The sequence below is a fragment of the Vicia villosa genome, linkage group LG6, assembly GCF_029867415.1.
Source record: "Vicia villosa cultivar HV-30 ecotype Madison, WI linkage group LG6, Vvil1.0, whole genome shotgun sequence".
Lineage (NCBI taxonomy): Eukaryota > Viridiplantae > Streptophyta > Magnoliopsida > Fabales > Fabaceae > Vicia > Vicia villosa.
This window is the reverse complement of record NC_081185.1, coordinates 2,090,597-2,111,785: the sequence shown is the minus strand read 5'-3', so window position 1 is coordinate 2,111,785 and position 21,189 is coordinate 2,090,597. Positions and strand designations below refer to the sequence as shown.

The window sequence follows — 21,189 nt, the reverse complement described above, 5'->3', positions numbered from 1 at the left end:
ATGTAGGATATGAGTAAGAAATTTTATGTTATTGACAAAAAAATTCATTGAGATAAACATGGAGGTGATTTAGGCTATCACATAAAATATATATCAACAATGTTTTAGAGAGATTTTATGTAAAATATTTTTCACCAAGTATTTCTCTTATTATGAGGTAATCTCTTTCATATGAATTAATATCCAAAGAATGACTTTGAACAAGAACAAATAAATATTTTTCTTTATGTTTTTTTTAAAGTCTTATGTATGTTCAAGTATGTACAAGATTTCGTCATTACATTTTTTATTGATCTTAGGAAGATGTCAAAGTAATCTAAATATTGACTAGTTAAAATCTGCAAGGAAGTTCCTTTAAGGAATCTAATAGTAGTATATGATTATGTATTGGTAGAAGGAAAATTTAGATGTTATCGATCATTCATATTGTGATTTTGTTGGTTGTGTTACCTCTCGTAAAATAACATCGGGATACATTTTTACGATGTTTAAAGAAACTATTTGATGGAGAAGTATTACGTCAACCTTGGTTACTACTTTTACTATGGATGTTGAGTTTTATTTTTGAGCTTAGAATCACATATTCTATTTTTAGAATTTTGATATTTTGTGTGTGTGTGTGATGATTCAATGGTTGTCTTTAAGGCTAAGTGCCTCTTTGGAACCATGTTAGACAGCCCCCCCAAACGTACGTTTTTCTAATGCTCCAATCTGAAACTTCTCCATTTTCACGTATTTTTGCCTCGAAAGGTGTTGCCACCGCACATTTGCTTTGCTAGAAGCTCACCCAAACATACACTAAGAACAATAAAAGTGAAAATCAAAGCAAATATATTTTCATTAAAAACTTGGGCTCTACATGGATAGACAACTTATTTGTAGTTAAGATAAATGTTTATCATGATAAACGATTATGTATAAGCTATTTCTACACAAACATAAAAAAAATTTAAGTTTCGAGAACTTATGAAAATAAATTAAAAATAACTTATACACTACTCCCTCCGTCTCATAATAAGTGTCTCATTTACACTTTTTTCATGTCTCAAAATAAATGTCTTTTTAGAATACCAATGCAACATTTATTATTTTTTTCCACTACTATACCCCTATATATTAACTTTCACGTTTTTCAACTACTCTACTACCCATAATACATAAGGGTACTTTAGTAAATGATACTAATTTTATCATTAAAATCAATACATCTAATCATTTTCTTAAGAACCGCGCAAAGCTCAAATAAGACACTTATTATAAGACGGAGGGAGTATGTTATAAGTTGTTTATATAATTTTTTTTATTAAAGAGTCTCTCAAAACTTATGCTAAGAGATGAATTTAAATAAGTCAATTTAAAAGACTCTTAGCCATTCAAGACAATTTTTTATTTTGTTTTCGCCATCAACATCCAATTGACCGAACCGTCTAATCTATTTTAAAAGTTAATTGTGATATCAAATCTCCTCCAAATCATAGTTGTATGGATCGAAATATGGTCATTCCTACTAAATTTAACGTTAAGTAACTATTGATGTTCAAGATAAAATTAAAGATAAATAAGTTATCATTGAGTTCATTAACATTTATTCAATGACCACTTATTCTTTAAGCAATGGCATGCCACGACTAAAGTTTAAGGATAGTGTAGATAAAATAGAATTTAGATCCACTTTATGATCTAGACATACAATTTTGTGGAACTCTTATAACATTGTGTATCTCTTACGTAATGAATTCATTGTTTGGATAAGGTAAGAGAGAGTGTAGTAAATTTAACATTGAATGTTTAACTATCCAAACAATTTTGAATTTAAAAGCCACACAATGTAATGGTTCATAGGTTATGGATATAGAATATAATGAATGAATATTATGATAGTGATAATGGTTATCATTTGCATTATTGATGGTAGAGTGTCTATAAATAAGTTGATGATTCATAAGTTTCTCACTTAATTTCATCTATGTGTGGAGAATGAAAACTTGAAATACTTAAGAACATAAATATTTAAAGCTCTTTCCTTAACAACAATGATTAGAGATGCCTTTTCAAGCTTAATTTATTATGGATTTAGTAATTAATATTTTGTATTGAAAATAAAATACTTAAAGGTTGATAGACAATGTTCAATAACTACTACTATAAATTCATATTTACAATAATATTCAAATTTTAATCATAGCGTTCAACCAAAGGAGGAGGTGACAAAACAGGCCGCCCGGCCTGTACCGTCTTATGTCTGTCCTGCTTTATGTCCGTAAAAAAAAAGCGGATTAGACAAACCCGTCAAATCGAAATGGGCCTAAAAATTATGCCGTCTCGCCAAAGTGGCGGGTTGGCGGACGACGGACTTGCCCGTCTATTTTTTTATTAATTTATTTTTACATTTTTTAATATATTAATAAACTTTTTTACCTTTCAATTAATTTTTACGCTTATTTTTTAAAATATTTTTTTATAAAATATTTCTTTAACAAATTTTATTTAAAAAATGTTACATACACTTATAAATAAATGTATAGATTAAACCATCAAAAATTATAATTATTAAAATTAATTAAAAAAATGCGGACTTAAAGTAGAATAGGCTGAACGAATAAGCGAGACAGATTTTGGCGGGACAAGCATTGACGAACGACGGATTTTGACGGTGCCAACTTTAATAGGTGGAGGGCAAAAAATCTCAACCCGAGTGTGCTGACCAGCCCAACGAGCCACAACCCGTATTACCCACCCGTACCTAATAGTATGGACGACTTCTACCCTTAAACTCTTAAAGTAAAATCAACTATCTAGCCATTAATAAAAGATACCACCACACTCTCTAAAATACCCTTTTCTGTTTTTAAATTTACAAAGCACAAAGGTTAAAATGGTCTATTCATAATCAACCTATTTTTTTAACCTTCCCATCATTTCTAATGTTACCACATGTAATAAAGTAATGGACAAACCACCATCTCATTTCAACACACTTCACTTCTAAATAACTTTTATCTCTCTCTTCAATAAAACCACTTTAGTAAAACCATTGTGGTTTAAATTTCACAATAATTTTTTTTTTCAAACATTAAAATTTCCCTTTTTTTTTCTTTCTTTATCATACAAATTCTTTTTTTTTTATATAACATTATTCAATACAGTTGAATTTAAATTATTATTATTATTATTCATTTAAATTTAAATAATTCATTTTAAATTTATATTTGTATTTAAATAGATTTTACACTATATAAAAACATTTTTATTTATTTACTATTATTAAAAATATTATTAATATATTTTTAAAATTTACACAAAATTTTTATTTTTTTTTGAACCAATCAAAGGGGTGTATTAATTCAAAAAAACAGTACACACAAGGCAATCCAAATTAGGATTCAGCCATCCAAAGGAAGCCTATAACATTAGATTTGCCACATGCAATCTAAGTTTTCTATTAACCCATCCTCTATATGCTATACAATCAATAATCTTTTCCACTATTTTATTTCTATGAGTATCGCTATTGAAGATAAAATCATTACGAAATAACCAAATTTCATGAACTGTTTCCGTTAAAGCCAGCTTAAGGAGCATAGCTCTCCAACCTTTTCCTTTAGTTTTCTCCAAAATCCAATTCAGCTCTAGGTTCCAAGGCAAAGGACAGTGATGAATATTCAGCCAGTATAGAATTGCATTCCATATTCTCTTAGTAGCAGGACACTCAAAGAAGAGGTGATCCACTGTTTCCTCCACTTGATCACATAAACTGCACTTCTTATTATCCAACATCCCAAATCTGTACAACCTTTCCTTGGTAGGAAGCTGGCCATGACACATCATCCACAGAGTAATACGGGCTCTAGGTCGAGCAATATTGCGTCGCAACAGAATGTGCCAACAAACAGAATTACCATCAATCAATCGGTTGTACACAGTTTTCATAGAAAACTTACTGATAGAGAGCATACGCTGCCAGTCCAAATTGATTGAAGCGATCAACGGTTTGCAATTCATAACTTTCTTCATTATCCATGTCCAGCTCTGCCCCGCCTCGACCTCCATGACATCCTTCCCTTTCAAATAAACCTTATGGATCCATCGGATCCAAAGGCTATCACTTTTGTTGCAAATGTTCCAAAGGCATTTAAGGAGTGTTACTTGATTCCAAATGGCAAGATTTAGTAATCCCAGTCCTCCTTGCTTACGCGGGCTGCATACTTTATGCCAAGCCACCAGGCTTTTCCTGCTAGTCTCCGATTTACCTGTCCACACAAAAGTGCGGCAAATCGTATTAATTTGCTTCAAAACAGATTTGGGGAGGGGAAAGTTAAGCATCCAATACTGAGTTATGGACCCAATAACGCTACGAACAAGTTGAACACGACCAGCATAGCTAAGCATCTTTGAGGACCAGTGTCGAATTCTGCTAGTAATTTTATCAACAAGAGGAAGATATTGGTTCAAACTGAGTTTCTTACTGCTGAGGGGAACTCCCAGGTAACGAACAGGAAACTTTCCTTCATCAAACCCTGTAATTGCTTGGATAAGTCGCCGGTTCTCGTCATCAACACTACCATAAAAGGCCTTACATTTTCGAGGGTTGAAAATAAGCCCTGTAGAAGCAGAAAAACTCTGAAAAGTATTCATTAGGAGCTGGACAGACTGTGCTTCGCCTCTACAAAATAGTAAAATATCGTCAGCAAACGCAAGATTCGTTAGTTCAAGTGGCTTGCATTTGGCATGATGATGAAATTCCGGAGCACGCTGCATCCTCACCATACATCTGTTAAGATATTCAATCATCAAAACAAATAGGAGAGGGGATACGGGATCGCCCTAACGAATACCTCTTCTTGCTTGCAAATTGTTAGTGTACCTGCCATTGACTTTAAAAACATAACAAACAGAATTGACTAAGTTCATCACCCAATTAGTAAAGATATTCGGTATTCCCATCTCCTTCATTATACAAACCAAGGCATCCCAATGAACCATATCGTACGCCTTCTGTAAGTCAATCTGAAACATACAACGGGGCGTCCCTGTTTTCCTCTCATAACCCTTCAATAATTCATAAGCAAGATGAATATGGTTGTGTATGTCTTGTCCTACCACGAAAGCAGCTTGATTCAAGTTGATGACGCTCGGAAGAACTTTCCTCAATCTAGCAGTGAGAATTTTTGATATAATCTTTAGGAAGGTGGTACAACCCGCAATTGGCTTTCGGAATGAGCGTGACCACAGTTTTATTAAATCTACTATCAATCACACCTGTCCGAAAGAATTCAGTAACAGCATCCACAATATCTTTTTTCATAAAAGGCCAGCACTTTTTAAACAACTTGGCATTAAAACCATCAATTCCAGGAGATTTATAATCACCAATACCTTTTAGGGCAGCTTCAATTTCTGGAATCGTGACTTGGCAAGTGAGTTCCATCTGCTGATCCATATCCAATTGTTTTCCTTCCCTCATAGCAGCAATATCTATATGTTGAATGTGCCTAACCCGATCCCCCATGAGACTGCCATAAAAATCCATAACTTCATTCTCAAGATCATTCTGCTCAGTTATAATGTCTCCATTCTCTTTTTGCAGAAATTTGATACAGCTTTTGTTCTGTCTTGTCTTGAGATAAGCAAAGAAAAATTTGGAATTATCATCACCCTGCCTTATCCAGTTGAGTTTTGTCCTTTGACGCATCCTGGAATACTCATGCTCATGGATCATATTGATATCATTAGAAAGCTGCTTTATCCTCTCTATAATGCTAGGATCCTGCCTGTTATTGGAAAGCTCCAGCTGGGCCTGATGGAGTTTAGCTCTAACATCCTGCAGTGTGCTCATCAGATTGCCATTATCTCTACTAAACCGCTTAACATCCTTCTTCAACCTTTGGAGTTTAAACCAAAGTCGTTGCATTGCAGAACCCCTCACAGGCTTCTCCCAAGACTCCTTTGCCATAACCTGAAAACCATTAATATCCAGCAGATAATTATTGAATTTAAAATGGTTATTCCGTCTACCTTCAGCAGGGCCACTGATAAACAACATAGAATGGTCAGATAGGTTAGGAGGTAAAACACTAAGAGTATGGTTATTATACTTTAGAAACCAGTCACTATTGCAGATAGCACGATCAATGCGAGAATAGATGGTGCCTGTGATATGCCTATTGGACCAAGTGAAATGTTCTCCCACATTATCCATCTCTGCCATTTCAGTAATTTGCATCATGTGAATAAGGTCACAGTACTCGTGGATACCAACCAATTTCCCCCCAATTCTGTCTTGAGCAGATGCAACATTGTTATAATCTCCAATGGCACACCATGGACCAGTTTGAGTAGAGTGAATTTTGATGATCTCCTTCCATAGCTTCCTTCGCAACTCCAACTGATTATGGGCATAGATACCTGTTAGCCAAAATAAAAATTCTCCATTCAACTTGTACACACCACAGTGAATATGTTGGCTTGAACTATTGCATACTCTTAGGTTCACCTTAGAATCATCCCACACAATCCAGATACGCCCATTAGGGTGATCTTGATAGTTGTCAACATAGCAACCTGGAACTCCAAGACTCTCCCTAATCTTATTAGCTTTACACTTCTTGACTCTAGTTTCGACTAAGATGCTAATTATAGGATGAAGATTTAAGAGCCGGGTTTTAATCTCTTTAATCTTCCCCACCTTATTCAGTCCCCGGATATTCCACGACACAATCATGGACCTCTATCAAAAGCCACTAGAGGCTCATTCACAACCCCTAGGACATCATATCCATTAGCACATTTAACCTGAGATGTGGAACCCAATTCATTGGCCTTGCCACGTCCATTGCCACTCTTTCCTATAACTGTCCAGATATCAGCATCAAATAATCCAGAACTATCTACCTTAGCCTTAGGGATTTCAACCTTAGACTTCGAGCTTGCTTCCTCTATGACTTCTGGTGGATCAACAATAGTCAGAGGTGCACTTTTCTGTTGCCATTCCTTCTTCTTGATCCTGTTTTCACAATTGTGTCCAACCATCTGGCATTTATCGCAATACTTCGGTTTCCACTCATATTCAGCTTTCTCATATTCGCAATATTTTAAATTTTTATTTTTAAAATAACAAAAATTCTCTTTTTCTCGTGAATCATTGTCAGTTAAATTTTTCTTTTTCTCACACCTATTTTATTATAATTAACATATGTCTTTATTTGAGACATAAAATTTATATTTTCAAATGTCAAAATATTTTCTTTTTCTCACGGGCCACTATCAACAAAATACATATTTTATTTTAATAAACATTTGCCTTTATTTAAAACACAATTTTTATATTCAAATGTCAAAATTTTTATTTTTTTCACGGGGCATTATCAGCAAAATACTTTTTTTTAACTAACAATTATCTTTATTTGAGACACGAAATTCTTATTTTCAATTTGCAGCTAAATATATATAAATATTACTTTTAATTTACAGTATAATTTTATATTACTAAATCATTTTTACCCGTGCAGACGCACGGGTATATTACTAGTTTGTATTGAAAATAAAATACTTAAAAAGGAGATAAAACAATAATGGCTATTAGAGAAAATGTGACTATATTTAGAGAGGAGTTTGGACCATTGAAATTAGTACTACTACCTCTTAAGCCTTGCAATGTGTGCCTAGAATTTATTAAATGGTCCATGAATTATTGACTTTGCTATAAACATGGTTCTCTAAAAATGCTAGAGAATCAAAAGTTATTCTCTCTTTTCAAATGCATAATCAATTTTAATTATTGTATGACTATGCAATTTTAAGTATTTTCTTAGAGATTGCGATCCTCTTAATGCCCACAAAATCACTAATATCAAATTTCATTTTTATTTATTTATTATTGAGAAAAAGGATGGTGTTATGAATATTTATGTTAGTGGATGTCCATCCTTTCCTAATTCTTCATCTTCTTATTCCATACTTAATATGTGTTTAATATGTGTGATTTTCTATCTCCCTTGAGTCCTATAAATAGAGACTCATATTACAATGTAAAGCACACTTGGAATAAGATAAGATAATATTGTTCTCTTTCTTCTCTACCTCTCTTTGATCTCTATTGTTTTAGTTAGTTTTATAACACGTTATCAGCACGAAGCTCTCAGGTATGTTTTTCTTTGTTTGATTTAGTTTCAAGCTATTATATGTTATTTGATTAGGATAATATCAATTGTAATTTCCATACATCCTAGAAGGATTGCAGGTAGAATACTAAAATATCTCTAAAGATTTCATAAAGATTTTTTTTTTGATTTATCAATATAAAATTTTATAACTTGTAATATGCTCATTAAAATATTGTCATTCCGGAAGAATGACACACATAATTTTAATGCATCCCAAAAGGATGATTATATTTTTAGATTATTGTTTATAACAAATTATTTATATAGTTCCTGAAGAACTTATCAAGCATCCATGAAAGATAGAAAAATAAATTATTTTTATAGTTCCTGAAGAATTTATACATCCCTGAAGGATAGAAAATCAAATTAATTATATGACGATATAATTTTAGTGATATAATATTGTATGATTAAATATGTTTAATTTTATAAGGGGTAATTGTTTGATAATTATATGATCATATGTTCATATGAATGTATTTGATTAAAGTGTTTAATAATGAAATACTATTATATTGGTTTTGAATTATATTGGAGGTATCGAATATCGTTGTATTACACAACATAATTTGGATAGAAAATGTGTAATAGAAAAGCTACCGTCTTTTTTCTCGGGCTCGTACTACACTTATATTAGTACAATTGAAGCACATGTCATTGTAAACAAGTAGTTTACAAATTATACTTAAATGTATCGTTGGTAAAACCGGTTGGGTCATCTCGGATATAATATGATGCGAATAATTTGTATTGAAGAACCAGAAGTTTCTTCAATCCAGTCAATTTTTGTGTGTTTCTAAAGGAAAATAAAAATTTGAGAAATTGCGTTTTTATGACATTAATTGTTGCATCGACTAAAATATCATGCATATGTCTCTACTCACAACCAGAAGTTTGTGAAATTATTTTTTCAACTAATTAGACTAAGATCTTGTGTTCTGGATTTTTTTAGAAATTCCTGTATAAGTATCACATATATTATTAAAATTGATATTGAATATCATATAATATATATTCATAAAAAGAAAATGGACCCGAAGATCCATTCTTTAGACGTCTAAAGTTAATTATATGGTTGATACTTATGAGATCATCAATTCTAAATTATATATTTGAAACACCCAAAGTATGATATTAAGATATTTATTCGCATTAAGCCAACAAGATACTATATCTTAGTCCTCCCTAATTTATTCTAATACTTCTCATCTAAATGAACATTTGAATGTGTTGTGTATATTCCAATTGCTCCAATATAATACATTAAGATGAGTCATGAAAGAATATTGGAAGAATATAATTAATATGAATCTCAATTTTGGGGATATAATTTGAGAAAATAATCAAATACTTGATTGCAGCCCAGTAGGCTGATTATCACTCGATAAATTAATTTTCCCAATATTAGGGGGAGGGAAATGAATAGCTGAAATCATGAACAAGAAGTTCAAATGAACAAGTTAAAATAAATTGTTGTCTTGATCCTCGAACAAATCAATATGAACCAAAAGTTCAAAATATTATTCATTTGCAAAGTTTATGAAATAAATTATCAGCTGGTAATACTCCACTCAAAGTGGGTTCTCCTATTGGATAATATAATATTGCGAATGAGTTGTTGCTGCGCCTGAAGCGTGGTATGAAAGTCGGTTCCAATGTTAAAAGTCCTCTACTAAGAAAAGAAACTAAAGATGACCCAAGTGAGGATATGAAAATGCTAAGAGCACTTTGACCTAATTTAATTTTCAGTTCCAGAAGAACAAATCAAGTACTTGAAATATGAAATAAAGAGATCTCGATAAATTATGTCATGGATGAAATGGAATGGAACCGAAATTGAGATAACCAAGTAAAGTCAATATTGACAACGTCTTTGTATGCAATATAGCACTAAAAGTTATCAATGATAACGAGGATCATGAGTCAAAGTCTATTAAAGATTGTAGACTAAGTGAGAATTGGCCAAAATAAATATATTCAATTGAAGAAGAATTAAACTCACTTTACAAGTAACTCACTGTTGGACCTGTAGTCTGAACACCTCAAGATGTGAAACTAATGTGATATAAATGAGTTTTTGTGAAAAAGAAAATAAGAATGATATAAAGTTTGATTTATTGCTCAATGATTTTCACAAAGACCTAAGATTGATTTTGATAAAACATATTCACCTGTAGTGGATTCAATCAATTTTTTTTATAATTAATTAGCCTTGTAACACATGAAGGGCTTAATTTGAACATGATGGGTGTAATGACATCTTATTTATATGGTTCACTTAATAGTGACATTTACCTGAAACTCCCTGAAGGGTTCAATATACCAGAGGCACATAATTTTGGATCTCGAGAAAACTACTCCATCAAATTGAACAAATTTCTCTATGGGTTAAAACAATCTGGATGCATGTGGTATAATCGCCTCAGTGAATATTTACTAAATGATGAATATACTAATAACTCAATTTGTCCTTGTATTTTCATAAAATGATGTGGAAAAGTATTTGCAATAATAGTTGTCTATGTGGATGATATAAGTATTATTGGAACTCCTGAAGAGCTTCCAAAAGCTATAAATTGTTTAAATAAAGAGTTTGAGATGAAGGACCTAGAAAAGACAAAATATGTCTAGGTTTGCAAATTGTACATCAAGAAGGCTATATTGAAAAGTGTTGAAATGATTCTATATGAACAAATGTCACATGTTGATTACTCCAATATGGTTGTTAGATCATTAGATGTGGAGAAAGATCTTTTTAGGCCTCGAGAAAAGGATAAAAATTGCTTGGTCCTGAAGTACCATATCTTAGTGCAATTGGAGTACTAATGCACCTTGCTAAATATACACATCATGATATATCATTTGCGGTCAATCTATAAGTAAGATAGAATTATTCACCTACACGAAGAAATTGGAAAGCGGTCAAACATATACTTCGTTATCTTAGAGATGCAGGTTACTTGTTAGATTCTCACAATGGTAGATCAGAAAGAGGTTATTTATTTACATGTGATGGTACAACCATTTCATGGAGATCTATGAAACAAATCATGGCAACAACCTCATAAAATCCTGCATAACTATTACCACTACATGAAGGCACTTCGAAGAGGACATTTTAAGCAACGACTACAAAGAATATCGTCTCACATGTAAATGTCTACATGAGGGGGAGAAATACATATGTTTTGCACTCTTTTTTCCTTCACCATGGTTTTGTCCCATTGGGTTTTCCTGGTAAGGTTTTTAACGAGGCAATTCACATTCAAAGGATATTGTACTCTTTTTCCTTCACTAGAATTTTTCCCACTGGGTTTTTTTTAGTAAGGTTTTAACGAGGCATATCCTCAATGGACATCCAAGGGGGAGTGTTATGAATATTTATGTTAGTGGATGTCCATCCTTTCCTAATTCTTCATCTTCTTATTCCATACTTAATATGTGTTTAATATGTGTGATTTTCTATCTCCCTTGAGTCCTATAAATAGAGACTCATATTACAATGTAAAGCACACTTGGAATAAGATAAGATAATATTGTTCTCTTTCTTCTCTACCTCTCTTTGATCTCTATTGTTTTAGTTAGTTTTATAACAGATGGAATCATATATCATGTCAAATTAAAAGAATTTTAAAACATGCCAAATTAAAAGAATTTTAAAATTATTTATATAATATGATAAAATGATATATTTTCATTGATGACAGCGTAATATATTGTCAGTGTATATCTTTTAAATTCTTATTTTTTAATTAAAATTTTAAGTTATTTTATATTCATTAGTTTAATAAATTCATATAGTTTTTTATAAAAAGAATCCATTTAGAGTATTATTTAATTATTCCAAAATAGAAAATTATTTCTATGTAACAATATTTTTAAGTAAATTTTTAAACTACTTACTATTTTAAAATATATCCTAACCTATTAAAGTGCAAAGTTGATTCATAAACATCAACTAAATTTTTATAAGATTAATTTATTATTAATTTGATTTTTTATTTAACCACTTACTATAATTTTAATATCTAGCATTAATTTTGATAATTAATATAGATAAATTTCTTTTAAAATTATTATTTTATAAATTTAATTCATAAATATAAATAAATACTACTGTCAAAAATCAAACTCCTACATTTATTTAATTCAACTAATATTTATCGGATAAGGTATCTACCTGTCATTATAAACGTAATTAAAAAAAAAACCTTAATTTTTAAAAAATATTCATATATTTATACATTTCTAAATTTAAAAAACTAATTTTTAAAAAATATTCATATATTCATATTATTATATAAATTTCTAAAATCATATCAAATAAAATACATATTTGAAGAAATGTACGAGCAAAAAAATTAATTAACAAAAAAAATAAATTAAAAAACATTTTAAATGAGATTATTATGAATTAAACTTTGTTATTTTTTTCCTTCTTCAAAAAAGTTTGTTATAAAATGTTGTTATCTACATCTAATATATATGAGATGGAGATTTTTTTTCCGGAAACATTGTACTAGTACCTATCAAGTACAACAAATAAAAAAATTAAATAAAACAATAAATCTCCACAAAAAAAAAATAATAAAAAAATAAAAAAAATTATTCATGTATTTGTGTGCACTCTATAAATCGGCTATAAAAGTGTGTGAGGTAAAGAAAACCAAAATCTAAGCTCAAGAAAACAGTAAGAAAAAGACTCTCATAGTTCTTTTGCACTTCAACAACAAATCTTCATAACTTTCCATCAACATTGCATTCTTTCCTCAAGTAAGAGAAAAAAACACCTTCTCCTCTTTTTCTTTTCTCTCTTTTCTCTTTAACCATATATAAAAAAATATCACAATCTTTTTACATTTTTGTTATTTTCATTATTATTATTTTTATTATTTTTTTAATTTGATTATTGTTGAATGTGTGTATATATTATAGATGATTGAGAAGAATTGAAGAAAAAAAAAAGATGAGGAATTATGAAGCAATAAAGAGTTTTGAAGAGAATGAAGAAGATTTGGAAATTGGAAATCAAGAACATGAACAAGAACATGATAATAACAAGAACCAGATCTCAGATTCTTCAACAACAATGAAACTGAAGAACAAGATTGTTGTTGATGAACAACCTAAATCTCAGCGTTTGCTTTCACTTGATGTTTTTCGTGGCCTCACCGTTGCGGTAATCTCTCTCCACCTTTCTTGTTAATTGCTTTAATTAGTGTTGATTTTTTTGATTAAGCAAACGACGTCGTTTTGTTGTGTTTTGGTGTTTGTATTATTGTCTCAAAATAATAATAATATTGTTAATATTTATGAAATATTAGATAATTTTTTTTAGGGTTAGAGAGAGAGATATTTTTTGTTTTTTGGGGTTAGATTTTGATGCTATACCCAAATTGTTGGTTGAAGAATCCAAAGAGGTGCACGTGGTAAAGTGAGGTTGCTTTAAATTAAAGTTAAGAAGAATTATGTTTCGTGTTAAATTGTTTTAATTAATAAGATTTAGATTAGTTTGTTGGTTAATTAGAGAACCGTCCATTAAAATAGGATTACGGCTACTTGACCCTTTCTTATTAAATTCTTCTCATTATATTCTTTCATTATTTTATATACATAATTGGATTTTTAAAGTCTGGAAAATTATTCAACTGGCAGAACTCGATATTGTTTAGTTGAATGTGTCATCTGAGTTTGAATACTAATACTTACAATTGTGTGTTTGAGTTTTTAATGATTATTATCATTCGATTAGACAAAAAAAAATAATAGTTGAAAAGTATTATAATGTTTTTTTTTGTATATATGATACATTTTTAATTTAGATTATTTGTTTTTCTTATGATAATCATGTTATTTAGTTGGGTGAATGATGAATTTTGTTTAGAAAAGAATTTACTAAAATTAATATAAGTTGATAGTTATCTTGAAAATTTATGAAATGGTAATGATTGTTAAATTTCTAAATCTAGTAAGATATTTTTATTTTTTTTTATTTTTGTAGAATTTGTTAACCTATTATAGCTTTATTTATTATTAATATTATTATAGTATAAGATATTTTTTGTTCCCACTTGTATGAAGTTCGTTAACCTATAATAATTTTTTACTTATTTTCTATATTCATTCATCTGCATAGCCGTCCATTTTAAAAGAATATATGTACCCATTACATAGAATTTCACAATATTCTCTTATTTTTTTTAATATCTTCTTATAGAAAATAATAATATATTTCCTTTATTATTATTACTATTATTCTATTTAGATGGTCAAAAGAATAATTTTTTTTTCTATTTGAGCCAATTTTCTTTTTTTGTATTTTATTTAATATTTTCTCTAGTGTAATTTTAGGAAAAATATTGTAATTTTAAGGAATAAATAAATAAATATATCTTGATATGATATGAATAAAACTAAAGTGGAGAATATATCTCAATCATACGCAATAAATAAAGTATTTACGTGTCTTGTGAAACGTAGCTTATTTTCATGACTCATTCATATAGGTAATTTTAATTTTTGCACCTCCTCCATAAAAAATTATTGTAAATGGATTAGGCTAATAAAAATGATGTATTAGTATTAAATAAATAAAGTTTAAGGTTTATTATAAATAGAAATATCATTGTCAAAAAAAGGTGTGATAATAAAGTATGGTTGGTTGGTTAGATGTAATGTGCCTAACCGACTCCTCAATCACCACTATGTTGCTTTATCAATGGGAGATGACTTTGAAACGCAATGCTTGTGTGTTATTTGCTTTTGTAACTAGCAATCTTCATGTGATACTTTTACATGTCATAACATATTACATGCACATCAAATTATATTATATTATGTAGCACTGACACCTATGAAAAAATGTTTATTTGTGTCACTGTCTGAAACCGACACCGATACATGTGATTATGTTATTATCAGACATGACATGTCAATGTTGTGTTTCTGGTGTCTGTGGTTCGTAGGTGTGATTTTAAAAGAAGTTGTAATCATGTTATTTGAGGTGTTTATTTAGGCATTGAATTTGTTTGGTGTTCCTAATAAATACTAGAATATTTGGTGATGTTCACATGGGATTGTACACTTTTGCTTCTTTCTTTCTTCCAACAATACACATGATACATAATTCAATCATGTTTATAGTTTGAAAACGACAAATTTAGTTAGGAAGTTATTGTCTTGAGGTTCATATTTTGTCTTAGTGTAATTAATGAATATATGATGAAGTAGAAGATGCATTGCCCCAAAGATTAGTTTGTTGATTCACGAACCGGAACCCCTATGATTGAATGTCTCTGCAGAGCTACCAACTGAGCTGACTGAACTTGATTTAACTAGACAAATGTTAGTTTGTGCTAATAGTGAATTTATGAAACTTAATGCAGCTTATGATTTTGGTGGATGATGCTGGAGGACTCATTCCAGCACTCAATCATTCTCCATGGAATGGATTAACAATAGCAGATTTTGTAATGCCATTTTTTCTATTCATTGTTGGTGTTTCACTAGCATTCACATACAAGGTATATTATTTGAATTTGCGTTGATACGTTTTCGATAAATTGTTCATTTATTAACGTAACTAATCTTTTTCTTTAACAGAAACCGTCTTGCAAAGTTGATGCAACTAAAAAGTCAATTTTACGGGCACTTAAGCTTCTCGCATTAGGCATTTTTCTTCAAGGTATCACCTGAACCCTTGTCTTTGTTTTTGTCGCAAGTTTTAGTAACGGTTTATTCAATTTGCGCTACGCTACAATGTTATGTATATGCCGGATAATGAAACTTGCATTCTGTCGTTCGCAGGAGGTTATGTTCATCGCGTAAACGATTTGTCATTCGGAGTGGATTTGAAGCAGATAAGATGGATGGGGATACTGCAGGTATGAATTGAACTTTTGTGGTATTGTGTTCTACAACTTATTGATCGGTTTTACTTTGTATAGTTATGATCATTACATAATCGTTTACTTTGTTTGGATGCCAGAGAATTGCGGTAGCGTATTTGATTACAGCTCTCTGTGAAATTTGGCTAAAGCGTGAAGATATCGTCAATTGCGGATCAACCCTTTTGAGAAAGTATCGATATCAATGGTAAGCTTGATTTTCATGCAAGAGTTTGTGCTTATATGATAAAAACTTAACTTGTGTCTCAAGTCATGTTTTTTCCGATCTTGATCGTGCCATTGTTAACCGATTTGACTGAAACAGGGCTTTGGCTTTGTTTCTATCGGTCTTTTATCTTTGCTTGCTGTATGGGATGTACGTTCCTGATTGGGAGTATGAAGTTCCAACAGAACCTTCTAAAGCACCTTTGATATTTTCTGTGAGTGTTCATGTTGCATACTTTTTCTCGCAGTTTTTTCTGTTTTTGATTGAAAATATGATTTATGTATCTATCTTCGCGTGCGATAGGTTAAATGTGGAGTGAGGGGCGACACTGGACCAGCTTGCAATGTTGTTGGAATGATCGATCGTAGCTTGTTGGGTATACAACATCTTTATCGGAGACCAATATATGCGCGGATGCCTGTACGTTCCTTTATGTTTTAAGATTGTTCGAGATTTTTACACCGGAAATGTATCCAAGTTAAGCACTTTTTTCTAAATGATACCTAATTTGTTTGTTTCAACGTTCTTTGAATTTCAATAGGAATGCAGTATAAACTCTCCTGCTAATGGACCTTTGCCTCCTGATGCTCCTTCTTGGTGTCAAGCTCCTTTCGATCCCGAAGGACTCTTAAGGTGATTTTCCGCTATCTGCAATTGATAGCACGACTGAGCTTTTTCGTTTTCATCTCTAACTTTGTGTCTACTTCGGAATTATAGTTCAGTGATGGCTATTGTTACCTGCTTGATTGGCTTGCATTATGGTCACATTATTCTCCATTTTAAGGTAACTCCCAACACTTTTCTATTTTATCATATAAAGCACAGATACCAGACACGACACTGTCATATCATATCAACACTCGTAAGAAAATGTTTTACTTGAGTGTAATTATATGTGTCAATGTTACGTCAGATATCGACACATATTAGACACCTGACATACTTTCAATATGAGTGAAGTCATCGTGTCAATGTTATGTCAGTGTTAGATACAGACACATGTCAGACACCAGACATAGTTTCAACATGAATATCAGTGCTACATTCCTCTTCAAATTGATGTTGTTTCCTTATTGCTACATGCAGGATCATAGAATTAGAATCATATACTGGATGATTCCAACCTCTTGTCTTGTAGCTTCTGGTCTTTTCTTGGATTTATTTGGTAACCATTCTCTTAACTCTTTTTTGTCTATTAATTATTTTCTATTCTTTGTAGTATTAATCAATTAACATAAGCTTTTGTGTTGTAGGAATGAATGTAAATAAAGTTCTCTACTCATTGAGTTATACTTGTCTCACTGCTGGTGCTGCTGGCATCCTCTTTGTTGGAATATACTTGATGGTTAGTCATTAAATTAGTGTTTTTAGCGTCTGTTTAGATTGATCTATTTGAGCTTATCTACTGACACAAACACTTATGAGATAGTACGGAAAAGCTTATTAGAAGCTTGTGACATGTCAAGAAGTTGTTTCGAGTTTATTCTCGCACGCGTTTATTGAAGTTTTCTAATTAAATTCTTTCTTCTTCCTTGAAGGTTGATGTATGTGGATATAGTCGCATGACATCGATTTTGGAGTGGATGGGCATGCATGCATTAATGATTTATGTCCTAGCAGCTTGCAACATTTTCCCAATTTTCATCCAAGGATTTTATTGGGGAAATCCTCATAATAACATTGTAATTTCTATGCCCCACTTTGCAATTATTTATTAGTTTTTTTTCTCCGATGTTTTAAAAACCGAACCAGACAGATCAACTGGTTGAACCATGATCAAACTATCGTTCAACTATTTGGACGGTTTGACCACGGTATCATCCTGTTTCAAGTGGTTAAACACAATTGAACCATGAATCATATGTTTTTCTGGTTCAATGTCTGGTTCGGTTTTTAAAACATTTTTTAACTATAGTATATGATTTGCTATTATGAAAGTTCAAAACATGCTTCACTATCTAATAATGTTGTATGATTGTAAATTTTTTTTGTCACAGCTAAAGTTAATTGGAGTTTGAACATGAAGGGAAGCAAATATGCTAGTGGACAAGAAAATTATTATGTTGTTAAATGGTGAGACATATTTTGTTTCACCAATGTCTTAGAGTAACAAGGAGGACCAAGCAATGTTTGTGGATTTTTGAGACAAATTTTGAGCTGGTGGTCTTTTTGTTCAAGAACATGAACATGAATAATGTTTCTCTAATCTATTGATAAAGTCACCTAAATGGATGATGCATGATGTATTTTGGAGAAGATACATTTCTTCATGGCATAGCTTTTTTTTTAATTTTTATATATAGAGAAAAAAAGAGCAGCTTTTGTTTATAGTATATGACTGCTAAATATTTTGTACTTTGTATCCTTGAAATGATAGATTTCAAGATGAGATATCAATGTACAACTTTTGCTTTATATTTATTATTATTATTAGCTTAGAAATATGTCAACTTCTTGGTGCATTATATGATTGAATCTATTGAGAAAGGTCAACAAATACATGAAATAAAGTGGTCAAAATAGGACCAAAAATAATTAGTTAAATAAAGAGGTCAATATATAAAGATTTGAGATATGTAAATTATCTTTAAATATTTTATAAATAAGTTTTTTATCTTAATTTTATAAATAATTCTACATTACAATTTCTTGATCTAAATGTCTAATGGTTTTTTGACCCAAGATTTTGTGGATTTCAATCCGCATCATTGTTAACTGTCTTAATGAGATTCTTCATTACAAATTAAGTGTAAATATGATATGAAAGAAAATATAATTAAACATGAAAGATGATAAAAATATAAGTATTGAATAATTTATTCTTCTAATCAATTGAGTCTTATCTCATTGGAGTCGGTTATATTGATCGACTTTTATCATAATATTTTATTTAGAACTACGATGCTATTCAAATTGTTAATGTCTAGATTTTTTTAAATAATTTTTCTTATAGTCTTTTTAGATCTTTTATCTTTAGTTGTTTGACTTTTTTTCTACCTTATCTACTCTTATTACCATTGAATTTATGTCTTCTTTTACAAACACAAACCATCATTTTCTCTATCTTATCCCCTGAGCCGTCTTTGAGGGCGTGTAAGGCGGGCTACCGCACAGGGCTTCAACTTTGTCATGGTTAAAATTATATTTGAATAGGGTCTCATAAAATATATGTCAAGTTAAATCGTGATTAACTAAGGCCTTTATTTGTTTTGTCATAATTAAAGCTCAGCTTAACCTACACAGGGCCTCCGAAATTTTGTGACGGCTCTACTTATCCCAAACATTCTAACGTTTTCATTTCTAATCATATCTTATCTATTATTATCAGACATCTAGCGCGACGTTCTCATCTCTGTTACATTTATTTTATTTTTTAACAGTCCAACGTTCTGTTCCGTACGTCGCTAGTCTTACTGCAATCTGATCAAAATTTTCCTTTAGCTTGAATTGTATCTTTGTGTCACATAAATTTTTTGAAACTCTCTCTATTTCATCCACCCAACTTGAAATTGATAGTTTATATCCCCTTTTATTTCTTCATCATTTTGTATTACAGGTCCAAGATATTTAAACTATGTAACTTGAAAGCTGAAATAGTCTCCAACTTTTATCCCTAGGTTAAAACATTTCTTATTTTGTTGAACTTATATTTCATATACTCCGTCTTACTTCTTCTTAGAAGAAAAACACGTGTATTTCTAAATCTCGGCTATGAGTAACATTTTTGTCATATGTATTTTTTTTTTAAATGTATTTAATCTAGGTAGTTTCATATTGTCTTCTACATCTTTTTCATATTTTGCAATTTTTTATCCTCCTTAACAATAAGAATCTTCCACCAAATGTAATTCTTCATAATAAAGTAAAAGTATTATCAAGTATATTACTACTTTACAATAAAAAAAACCTTAAAAAAAAACAAAATTTGTTTATTCATTCCATTCAGAACTGTTGAGGCAAAAGATAAGGTAGGTATGTAGCACAAATTTTGTGTGTAAACTAGGAATCAAATCTTTATGGGCTATCATGTGGACAAAAAATACTTTTTTTGTTGGTTGCAAATGACAAATAACAAATCCTTATGGGCTTTCTTATGGTTCAAAAGTACTTTAAGTGGTTGGCCAATATTTTCCAAATCCCTATCCTAATGAAATGAAAGGGATAGTGGGAAATGTACAATAATGTATGTCTCTCTATTCATCATGCCAAGGGATGAGTTTTCACTTCCATATGTTATTTGAAATAATAATTTATGATATAGTACATGTTGTGTGTTTATGAGGAGGTAGCACATTGAAAGTGATTTTTATTTAATGAGATGCTGACATTTTCTTGGTATCACTACAAAACTTATCACCAAGTTTCATGTCTAAAAAAACCTGTTTGGCAACTAAGATATGAAAACCACTCACTACAAAGCACAGCTAATCACAATTTCAAACATTATAACCATAATTTTCAAATATTTAAATTTATGTTCCTTACTTAACCATCCAAATTGTATTCACATACATATAACTTTCAAGTTTTCAAAAATATATATATATATATATATATATATATATATATATATATATATATATATATATATATATATATATAGTCATCAACAGGACTGTTTATAGTATGGTTTACTGTGAAAATCAAATTGAATCGAACCGAATCATAATAAAAATGGACTCAAAATGAACCCAACTATTTTAATTTATTCAGAACCGAACCGAACCGAACCAAACCATAATAATTGATTTGATATACCGTTTCGAAATTCTGAACCGTACAGAACCGTTTATTAAAAAACCGACCCATTAAATTATTTTTTTTAAAATAAAAAATCAAAACTTGTTTTTTATATTTTTCATATTCAGTTTCAGATCGGTTATAATTTCGGTTCAGTTCGATTACAGTTTTGGTT

The 21,189-nt window shown here is 30.5% G+C and overlaps 3 protein-coding genes across 3 annotated transcripts; 1 reads left to right on the top strand and 2 right to left on the bottom strand.

The window, feature by feature from the left end:
• Window positions 1-3,402: 3,402 nt before the first annotated feature.
• On the bottom strand, window positions 3,403-4,983 carry LOC131611042 (uncharacterized). Its single transcript, XM_058883169.1, has 2 exons — window positions 4,865-4,983; window positions 3,403-4,771 (listed from the first exon to the last, which is right to left on the bottom strand). Exons 1-2 carry the CDS (start codon window positions 4,981-4,983, stop codon window positions 3,403-3,405), a joined length of 1,488 nt encoding a protein of 495 aa, XP_058739152.1.
• Window positions 4,984-5,152: 169 nt separating this feature from the next.
• LOC131611041 (uncharacterized) lies at window positions 5,153-6,721 on the bottom strand. The gene has a single exon (XM_058883168.1). It carries the CDS (start codon window positions 6,719-6,721, stop codon window positions 5,153-5,155), a length of 1,569 nt encoding a protein of 522 aa, XP_058739151.1.
• A 6,059-nt stretch (window positions 6,722-12,780) lies between these two features.
• Window positions 12,781-18,689, top strand: LOC131608731 (uncharacterized). The gene is made up of 14 exons (XM_058880259.1): window positions 12,781-12,935; window positions 13,098-13,341; window positions 15,548-15,685; window positions 15,765-15,846; window positions 15,969-16,045; window positions 16,150-16,256; window positions 16,374-16,488; window positions 16,578-16,694; window positions 16,816-16,907; window positions 16,992-17,058; window positions 17,361-17,439; window positions 17,528-17,619; window positions 17,813-17,956; window positions 18,272-18,689. The coding sequence occupies exons 2-14, from the start codon at window positions 13,129-13,131 to the stop codon at window positions 18,290-18,292; spliced, it is 1,344 nt and encodes a 447-aa protein (XP_058736242.1). The 5' UTR covers window positions 12,781-12,935; window positions 13,098-13,128; the 3' UTR covers window positions 18,293-18,689.
• The last annotated feature ends 2,500 nt before the right edge of the window (window positions 18,690-21,189 follow it).